The sequence below is a fragment of the Lolium rigidum genome, chromosome 7, assembly GCF_022539505.1.
Source record: "Lolium rigidum isolate FL_2022 chromosome 7, APGP_CSIRO_Lrig_0.1, whole genome shotgun sequence".
NCBI classification, from domain to species: Eukaryota; Viridiplantae; Streptophyta; class Magnoliopsida; order Poales; family Poaceae; genus Lolium; species Lolium rigidum.
In genome coordinates this window covers 121,181,880-121,192,935 of record NC_061514.1, presented here as the reverse complement: position 1 = coordinate 121,192,935, position 11,056 = coordinate 121,181,880, and the positions used below count along the sequence as shown (strand labels likewise).

At 41.0% G+C, this 11,056-nt stretch overlaps 1 protein-coding gene across 1 annotated transcript; it reads right to left on the bottom strand.

Annotated features, from left to right (window-relative positions):
- Positions 1–2,213: 2,213 nt before the first annotated feature.
- LOC124675641 (ran guanine nucleotide release factor) lies at positions 2,214–5,184 on the bottom strand. Its single transcript, XM_047211704.1, has 6 exons — positions 5,051–5,184; positions 4,784–4,957; positions 4,500–4,586; positions 3,489–3,536; positions 3,332–3,408; positions 2,214–2,579 (listed from the first exon to the last, which is right to left on the bottom strand). The coding sequence occupies exons 1-6, from the start codon at positions 5,126–5,128 to the stop codon at positions 2,432–2,434; spliced, it is 612 nt and encodes a 203-aa protein (XP_047067660.1). The 5' UTR covers positions 5,129–5,184; the 3' UTR covers positions 2,214–2,431.
- Between the last annotated feature and the right edge of the window lie 5,872 nt (positions 5,185–11,056).

Below are 11,056 nucleotides of genomic sequence, written 5' to 3'. Positions count from 1 at the left end.
TTCGTTGTCCTCCTGTGCATCGAAATTGAGATTGGTTGCAACTTCATTATTTTTGTGCCCCATTCAAAGGTAAATAAAAAAGAAAATTCAGAAAACGAAGGAGAACGTACGAGCAGGTTGACGGACGGGTTGAGCTCCTCCAGGCTTAATGGTGGTTCAGGCGCGGCGTGAGCGGCACCATGAGAGCACTGCGCGGCTCTTCGTACAACACGAGGCTGTTAGTGCCATCACCGACTTCCAGAACAAGCTTGGCATGCGACTTTGCATGCACGTATATGGACATGGATTGAATGGCGTCGTGATATTTTACACGCTCTTCGTGAGCTCGGCTGGCTACAATGGGCTCGCGGTGGAGTTGGTGGAGGCATCCACAAGACCACAACAAGATCTCGCGCCAGCAGATCAAGCTCGGGAACGATTGCCAACTGACGCCACGAAGCTTACACTGACCCGGCTAGAGAGAAGAATGGTGACGGCGGTCTCTAAATTTCCCTGATTGGTGATTGCTTTCCATATTTTCTAGGTGATTGTCTTCCATGTTTTCTTAATTTGCGTGATTCTAGCGATTCTTCTGATTGATTGTACATACTCCTCATGGTGCTGATTCCTTAAATCACGCAATAAACTTCCTTAAATGTTGATTCTTCTATCAACGTTTTTTGCCGATACATCAACTTCCATTCCTAATATTAAGATTATTGACTATGGCAGTCTCATGATTGATGCGATCCCGTGATTGATGCTCCCATCGTCATATTTTTCGGAAGTAAATTATTAGTGAGCGATTTGAAAGTAGTGATCTGATATATCAACTTCCATTCATATTAAAGATTATTGACTATGGCAGTCTCATGATTGATGCGATCCCGTGATTGATGCTCACATCGTCATATTTTTTGGAAGTAAATTGCGGTCGTGACATTATGGCCACGGATGGCTAGATATCAAGCGGAGAATGTTTAGTACGATTGGACGGCTCAGATGTTCCCAATCTCCTCACCAAACGTGTTGTATGACGTACGACCAACTGAAATATAATAGTAAAGATATGGAAGGCCATTTAGTTTAGCTTACTTTCACTCTGCTCTAATACTCCCGCCATCCAGAAATAAGTGACTTAAATTTATCTAGATTCGTATGTATTTAGAAACGCCGAGTCACTTAATTTTGGACGGAGGAAACTACTAGTTGTCTCTGTATTAGTTGTGATGCGTCATTATGATGTTTCAACTGCATTTCAACTACTATAAAACAAATCTAATTTTGGTGTTCTGTTCTTCGCATAGTACTACTGTAGCATTCAAAAGTGGCTAGCCTAGGTAGTAAAAAGAAGGAACTACCAGAGAACAGCATGCTGTTGTTTCATCTGCATTTTAACTGAAAATAGAATTTTCACATTTTGGTTCGGCCATTAACCATACTGTACGACAGACCAATTGTATTTAACATACCTAGCCCAGATAGAGAACTGAAATAAAAGTTTGACAAGACAGGATTGTCTTTCCGTATTGTAATTACAGACGAAGGACTTGCAAAAAAGCGTGATTCGTAAGCACAATTGTTACTATTAAAAAAAGAGTAGTAATAATGTTCATTCAAACACGTTGATTATGAGAGAAAAAACAGTTTGACCTATACACGCAAATTACCACAAAATGAACAGTTTGAGCTTCCGATGGCAATTGGAATATTTAATGCATCACAACTACTCTACATAATGTATCAGATTTATCTCCAAATTGACCCACAGGATAATGTACTCGTATTAAGCCCTTCGGATTCACCGCTGAACCTAGTTGGATGATGACATGAACCACATACAGAGTGGCCCAGACTTTTCTATTTTGGTTAGGCTTCATTGTTCACATGTTTGTCATCCTATATCCTTGGTGCCAATCACAGGGTGCTAGTGGTCAAGAATATATGAACTCATGTAGAGTACGATAAATATTGCAGACCACACAATGCATAGAGATGCCTTTCCAGCCTCTGAACATTTATAAGTTTTAGAACTTCTTGAATCTCTACACTCAAAGGCCCGTGATATGATGGAATCAAGATGTACAGATCAAATAGTTCAGAATCTGGAGTTCACCTCTATATACTAATTCCTACTCAACACCCATGTTTGATATGATGGAATCAAGATGTACAGAATTCAGGTACGAGACATATGTGGTCTTTATCGATGAAGTAGCAGGTAACAAGGACCATTCGAGTGAATGCTAGAAGCTAACATGATATATTGAACTGCAACCAGGGTTCTTTGGAAGACACTACATAAGCTAAATGATAACACCTTCAACAAAAAAACAATTTGCTGCTGCTGATCTACAAGAAAATTCAGATACTGTTTCCGCTCAAGGAAGATGCATTCCTGGCATAACTTCTTCTAGAATCACTATAGCTCTAAGATGCTACCCTCTCTGTTTCAAGCGCTGCCATTGAAAAGGTTCCAATCATGGATATTGAAGTTCATCACTGCAAGTCTGAAGACCTCAGACATTGGCAAGCACCCTGCTTGTTCCGCAGGTACTGCTGGCCCAGCTGCAACTGCCTGGGCGCTTTCACTCAAAGGGCTGAAAATTAAAATGACAGAAAATTAGATCACTCAAGGGGCAGCCTGTAACACTCGACAAGTTAACAGCACAAACATGAATTCAGAACATAAAATGAAGATCGATACTGTAGGTTTGTGTCGCTAACTCAGGGAGAGGCCATTTAGTTATGCTTAATTTCACTCAGCTCTAATGCTAGTTATCTTTGTATTAGTTGTGATGCATCATTACGATGTTTAGTCTGCATTTCAACTACAAAAATAGGTTAGGTGTTCTGGACTTCAAGTGGTACTGCTGTAGCATTCAACATGGCTAGCCTAGTAGAGAACTGAAGGAACTACCGCAGCACAACATGCTGCTGTTTTATCTGCATTTTAACTGAAAAGTAGTTTTTTCATACTCTGATTCTGCCATTGACCATACTAGTACAGCTATATTCAACATGGAGAACTGAAAAAAAGATTTGAGCACAACAGGATTGTCTTTCCATATTTTAATGACAGATAAAAGGTTTATTGATCTTCATTCAAACATGTCGATTATATTAGATTCATGCAAGGAAAGATTCTCAAATATTCCGTAGTTCTCCTAAACACATCACCAGGTATTATTAATCAAGTCATACAAAGTGCAAAGAAATGGCACTAAAGTACTAGCTGTCAATCTGTCATGCAAAATATTAATACTTGAGACAGTACAGAAATAATAGAAACCAGTTGTTTAGAAATTCCATTAATCAGAGAAAATATGTGATAGTGATCTATTGAACTTACTTTATCAACAGCGGCTCATATGCGGTGATAACTACATCAGTTGCTGCATTCTTGAGACGTATGTTTGCCAAGTAGAGCTGCAAGGTAATCCAACACCTCAGTTAAAATAAAAATAAAAATCTGTTTAACCATGATTCAAAGGGACGTGTGTACTCACTCGGACAATGTTCTGTGCTTCTCTGCCTTGTCTCCCTTTAGAAACAGCCTACAGAAATTACGAAAATCAAGTATGAGATCCTGAAGTGTTTTTTTTATTGACTTATCACCCTCATTTAATGCTAATTAGTGCCTATCATATACATGGAACATATTCGCAAAAAAAAAAAAAAAAACATGGAACACAATGAACTGAAGTACTAAAGGTATTAGACTGAGCTGTGGAAGGCTGCTGGTACAAAGGAACTTCGAAAGCTGTAGTCACACACAATGCTATCGGATATCTGCAGATTAGACATACTACCTCTGTCCATAAAAGGATGCCGTAGATTTGTCTAAATTTGGATGTATGTAGACACTACAAATTTAGACAAATCTAAGACATTCGTTTTATGGACAGAAGTACTGTAGTAGTTTGTTTCCTTTGCACTTGCAGTCTTGTTCCTAGTTTCTGTTGGTGCCATTGTACAATTTGTACGGGCTCTTTCTAATACAAAAATATGCTCATATGTGTGTATTCCAGAATCAAAGACACACCAAAGTTCAGTTTATCATGGTACACAGTTTCAGAAAGCTTCATAAATTATAATATCTACTTAATCGTCACTTTTCTCACATTGAGAGTACTTCATCTCCAACTAAGTCATCTCAATGCTTTTTTTACTGTAGAAATAAGCATATGCAAGCTATTACTATGTACCAAAGGGCAATGGGGAACCATGTAAGATTGGTTCAACCTTTGCACAATTCGACAAGGCAAACAAACCGAGGATCAAAGGTCAATCCATATGTTTAGACAATGAAACTCTATTGCTGTTGGCAATCTCTACTGAAAAGCTTTATCTCTCTCTTCTTTGTAATGTGCAGCGTTGCCAGTCCAAAATATGGCTTGGACAGCTTCTGCTTACGTATCGAGAGAGGCACAGGTAAAAACTAATAAGCTGGACTGCTGGAGATGGATGTGAGGGGATGGAGCAGGGTAATCTGAATATGACACAGAACATTAGCTTACCAGCCTAGCAATTGCAGTTCCAGCCACTGCAGGCGCTTCCCCCAAGCGCAGACCAGCTAGCTCGACTGTACCAGAGTGCTCGATCACCTATCCGACAGAAAAGAGGTAAATTACTAACATGCCTCTGTATAATGCAGTTTGAAACTGTTTACTCCTCGTTTCAAAAAAAAAAAAAAAAAAAACCGTTTACTGGCACTGAAGCGAAATTTATAGTCCAGACTCAAGACAAGAGGCCAGTTATTCATTCAGACAACTGAAAGTCAAGAAGATGGTGGTGGCGTTACCAGGTTATCCCCCGCATCTTGCTCGCTGGCGACGTCGCGCAGGAACCAGAGCGCGCTGCCGGCGTCGTCCACCTCGGCCTTGAGGTCGAGCAGCTCGACGATGAGGCTCTCGTCGCGAGCGGGGTCGACGAGAACTTCCTGGTGGTCGGGGACCTCGCGGATGTTGCTCACGTCCTGACAAAACAAGAAGGGCATAAGCGCGCGCGCGAGCGAGTAGAGGAGGAGCAGCAAAGACAGGAGGGGGTTGGAAGAAAGGGGTGTGTGTACCTGGAAGCGGGCGGGGAAGGCGGTGGAGATGGCGCCGCCGAACAGGGGCCGCCGGACGCTGCTATCGCCGCCGGCCATCTTCTTCCCTTGGGACGATTCGGGAGCCTTGCGACCGAAAAGCAGAGCAAGCTTCTGGAGCGCAGGAGAAGGTGCGGCGGGGGGAGCGAACTCGCCGCGCGTCGATCTCACGCCACCGCGTCTGCGTGGATGCTACGCCGAGCGGGCAGTTTGTCGGTTATTCGAAATTTCGGTCCCCTGATTTTTTTTGTAAAATCATCCAAATATATTAGGCAAGCAAGCAAGCCGCCTCATTAAAATCTTTCAATTCTCCTTTGGTATCCTAAAAAAAAGTGTGTTTAAAACTTGCTGCTACCAAACAAAGTAACAGTTACAACGCTGTGAGTACAGTCATATCTTTATCTTTAATTACAAAAGGCAAAACAAACAAAATCGGGAGGGTAATCCTTCAAGGATAAACAACTCCGTCTCATACACCATCTTTACCATGTTATGTGTGTAACACCCCAACTTTTGCAACCTTGTTTAATTTTCCTTATTGCAAAAATTAGGGGGAACAAAAACTTTTTCTAAAGACTAATTAGATGAATTGCCTTGATTTGTTTGTTGTGATGAATTGCCTTGATCTGTTGGTAGATGAATTGTCTTGATTTGCTTGTTGAGTTTTGTCTTGAGCTACCTCATAGAACAACACCCCTAGTGGTTAAACAAGCAACTCACCAAATAAAACACATGTGTGGCTTAGGAAGAATTGTTTTCCTTCTTACTACATCAAACCTCTCTCCTGGTGACAACATAAGTGTGCCATCTTGATTTTTCTATTTGTGGTACAAGATAGCTCAATCATCCTTAATTCAAAACTTGGGATCGTCTACCCCTAGCTACATCCCTCTCTTATACCCATCTCAATCATCTATTCTTTTTCATCATGAATTGATGACTTTTGTCAATATATTCATCCTTGTGAGTATATGATTACATCCTTCACTATCTCTCTAAACCTTGGACTCTTTATCACTTGAAGAAATCTATTTTCTTTGCATGACACAAGTGGTGCCGTGTGTCTTGCATGAGCACTTGAGTGCCATGTGTCTCATATTGTTTTGCTTAGTTCAAGTCTCAAATCTTGTGGTGGCCATCTCCAAAAATGGCATACACATGAAACCTTGTAAATCATCACCATCATCTCTTGGCCAAATTGACAATTTGATCTAAGTGATTTATTCTCCCACATAGGCACCAATGTCTATTATCACTTATCTCCCAAATTTTAATACATCATCAAACCATTTTTAGCTAAACCTCCCAACACTCAACATTGGTCGACACTCATGAAGTGGCATTGCACCTTGCTTGTCCACTTGTAATGTCAACAAGTAGCCGGCCATGCCAAGCTCTTGGCATGCATGAGCTGAAATTTCTTCATCTCCACTTTCTTCTCTTGCAAGCCTTGCCTCCCAACTACCCCAACAATTAAATGGGCAGCCACCCATCCTAGCCAATCAAAAAGGAGGCAGCCACCACTCTCTCCCTCTATAAAGCTCACTTGGCCGGCCACTCCACCTCCCTTTGCTCTCATTTTTCACTCCCCACTCCTTCCTCCACTCACTCCCATCCCTCTCCTACCTCTTATCCACGAGCTGCTGCTCCCCCTTGCTCACATGGCCGGCCATGGCCATGAAGATCCACCAAGATGAAGCTCCCTTCCTCCCTCAAGCTTCCCCTCACCATGAGAGCCTCCATCTCCATCTTCTCCCCAACCCTAGATGGTTTAATCTCCTCTTCTTCTTCCTCCATTGCTAAGATTGGATCTTGATGCAGGTGCATGTTGGTCCAAGCATGGAGAAGCTTGAGCAATCCTCAGATCTGAAGTTCTTGAGCAAAGTTCGTCCAAATCCCTGCAGTAATTTCTGTTATCTTGCTGTTTCAGATTCTGGTACGAATTTGTAAAATCCGCCAAAACTCGTGTGCAGATCCAAATCGAGTGATTCAAAGTTTCGCAGATAGATACGGAAAAGATCTACAACTTGGCGTTGGTCTCATCCTCGAATTCGTTACGGATTGTCCGTGGTAAATAAAGTTCTGTAATCATGCAGATTCACTGTTTGTTAGATTTGTTCCGATTTACAAAACCTTTTTGAACAAACTCAACTGTAGGTAAAATCCCTCTTCAATACCTTCATTTTGGCGGTGGTTTCACTTCGATTTACCTCCTGAAACTGAAATGGTTCACAGATCAAAATCTGGTTAGATCTGACTTTGTCGAATTAAACCAGAAGCTTGGAAGCGAATTTTTGAATGAAACCAGTTGGGTAAGGACCAGCTTTTCAATACCTTTCAGATGCAACTGACCTCATATTTTTATGAGTCATGTACGATTTGTGGTGAATTAAACTTGTTCTGTGTGTTCTGCAGACATGGCTGTTAGCTTTTAAATCACCAAAAATCCATTTTTGAACCTAATTGACTGATTCCAACTTTGTAGGACTACTGAATGTTTTCTTTATCATCTCAAACAAGTTTCAAACCTTTATATGTTCTGTAACTCCAGAGGTAAAGCAAATGGTATAGACATGCAGTAACCTTGTCAATCCATTTGTGAGAGTTTCAGAAATAATTTGAATCCAAATCCAATTGTGTGTGCATCTCTGCTTAAATATCTTTCAAATGCCAGTGGTATCATATTTTTAGGATTTTTCTACGATTTATGGCTTACAGATCTTGTTTTCTGTATAGTCAGATTCAAAGAAATTCCTAAAATTGTAGGTTTAATATTTTTGGGTGATTCCAATTGGGTTAGTCTTGTATTAGTACTGGCCATCTAGGAAAAATATTATTAGTCTCTGTTCATACATATCTGTTGCTGTTAGTAATGTTTATGTGTGACATGCATTGTTGAAGCAAAACTTTTCGGTTTATTTAAAACCCTTGACCAACTCTTTTTAGTAGAGATGGGCAACCTTTGTTTTATGCTTGCAAAGCAAAACCTCTGCAACTTAACATTAGCTCTTTTGTTTAGCTTGAGTTTTCTAATGATGTGGAATATGGTTTGCTTCCTATTTTGGATGTTGTGTTATGTGAGCAAACTAAGTTAGGAAAAACTGTTTTCTACTTTTCCAAAAATGTTTGAAAATGTTTTGTGAATGTATTTGATGTCAAACTAATGCTCTTGTCCTCTTTATGATGTTATCTACCAGGGGATACTTAGTTTGTTCCATGGTGATACCTAGAGAGGCAATTGCTAAGTCGTGGCACTCTCATACCTTTACTAGGTAAATAAATGGGGTTTTTTCAATTAAAACTCTTAAAGTTTTTTTGTGGTATCTATACGTGTTTTGTATGCTAGCCCTTATTAAGGTGGTTAGCTACTGATTGTTGTTTGTCGAATGTTGTTTTGTTGGTGCAATGTGATTGATTGTGTTCCTTTTATATTTTCCGGCGATAGATGCGAACAATTCCGGAGAAGAAGAAAAAGTGGAATCGGACGAGGATGTTATTTTTATTGTTGGAATTCTTATATTGATGGAGTTGAAGAAGTCCGGGGACAAATAAGCCAAGGCAAGCCATCTTTTGATCTCTGATTGTTGTGTCTCATATTGTTGACACCTTGTTATTATTCTTATCTCTTGCTCTATTGGGTGTTAGTCTCTCGATGTTGTCAAAGCATGCTTATTCGTAAGCATGATGGTCTTCTTGGTCATATCTATGCACCTCTTTAGTGGGTGATGGGAAATATCATGATCATGGCTATGCCATCCTACTTGGTTATCCTTACATGCTTACCTTAAGTATGTTACCCTACTTGCCGATTCACACATATACCCCTTTATAGTGAGTTGATAGTATCATGATATTGGTGTACCCTCTAAGTGTGATGGGTATGCCCACCTATCTTGTGTGTGTCGACCTCTTGACACCATTCTTGCACCCCTTAGAGTTATGATGGTTGACATCATTCTCTCTTGTCGATGCTTTGCATACTTATTCCCAAGAATGTTGAACCCCTTGTTGATGTTCTGCATACTTACTCTCGAGTATGTTGAACCCCTTGTTGATCTTATGCATGCATACCCTGAGCATGTATGCCCCTTGACCATCTATATTATCATCTTCTTAGCGGTATGATGATTAACATCTTGAACCTTGTTGAATCATCCAACTTATGTTGATCATATACATGCTTACCCCAAGCATGTATGACCCCCTTTTGACACCGCAATAATCATCTCCTTAGTGGTATGATGGTTAGCATCACGCCCTTGTTGATAGCCTTGTTCTCCACAATAAAACTTTAGGTTGGGAAACCCTCAAGGTTTTACCTTGTTGTAAAAGTTTTTGTTAAAACCTTTGGTAATTTGACCTTACCCAAGTGAGAATTTATGAAAGGAAAAGATTTGACAAAGTTGTTGAGGATGAGAAAGTGGTTGTGTTTATGAAAACTTTGGCGCCTAAGTACTCACCCATGACAATTAACCAGCGCAACCACATTATCCAAAGTGGGTACGGGCTTAGTCTGACGTCTGTTGAAATTGGCATGAGCCACCTTCACAACTCTCTAGGAGGGTCGCGATGACCTTCGACACCGGGTTGCGCTCCGAAGGAGGCAATACACTGCATTAACTTGCGATCGGACGATTACTGAGGGTCTTCTGTCATGGCACCGGAGATATGCTCAAAAGGAGGTATGCTGCCGGGGTGCCGGGAAGGGGTAAGCCCGCAGGGAAGGACTCTTGTCAAGGGAGACAGGCGAAGGACTATGACTGATTATCCGAGTCTCGCATACTTTTGTATGTCGAACCGGGGATGATCCCGACGGATTTATCGGTTCTTGTGGGGAAAGTGCGCACACTCCGCAGAGTTAAATCTATTCGAATAGCCGCGTCCGCGGTCATGGACGGTTGGAATGGCTGTTGCTTAGCCCGATGTGTTTTAGTTTTATGAAAGTGTTTTAAGCAAAGAAAGAAAAAGGACTTTGTTTGGGAGTACCGGGATGGTATCGGAAAATTGTGGTGACCACATGGAGATGGTTGGAAAGGAAAGAAAAATGGGTTTACCCTTCCTAAGTGTATTATGTTGTAGAACTATTTTGTAGTATCTTCTTTAACAAAGATATAGAGATGTCATAGAACCCTCTTAGTATCCCCTTCAACTCGTGATGTTGGGATGCTATATCCACAAGAGAAACCGATTCTCTTTCACATGCTATATCCACAAGAGAAACTATCCTTCCTCTCTTGTCTCTTTTAGTTAGCATTGTTAGCACCTTTCTTGATGGTTTGCGAGTACAATTCCAATGTACTCACGGCTTTGTCCCTGGCTATTTACTTGGCCAGACTTGGAGGAAATCGACAGAAGAAGAAGGAGTTGACGACGTCTATGCGAGCTAGGAACGTCTTCCCAGTCAGATGCCTGTAGGGTTATGGCAGATGACTTGGGTACTGCGCTGCTGAAGTGTTTTTGCTACTCTGATGTTTAGTTAGGCCCTTCGAGGCTATTATGTAAGTATTGGTCATGTGACCATGTTGTAACTTTCTTATTCCGCTTTGTAATGGATGGTGTAATTTGATATCGGTTCGGTTATGTGTTCACGGCGCACCGATCATGGGATCGTGAACTGTATACATAACGAGGTATTTCGGACAGGTTGGTCCGGGTCCCCACGAGCTGGTATCAGAGCTATCCTGACTGTAGGAGACCTTAGTTAGCATGGACGTTAATTAGGAGACAAGTAATTGGGAAAAACTATTTACGAAACAAATTATTTCTTTAGTAGGAAGCATAGCTTCTACTCCTCTTATTTCTTCAAAGCTTCTAAATTCTTATCTCTCCGCTTTATTAAAATGTTTGAAAATTCTTACTCTATTGTCTCATCCACTTCAAACCCACATGTTAGACGATGTCCCCAACTCAGACCGGAGACTCAAACTCAAAGATACATCAATCCCTCAGGAAGACTAATGAATCTCCAACGACAGCTATTGGAGATTG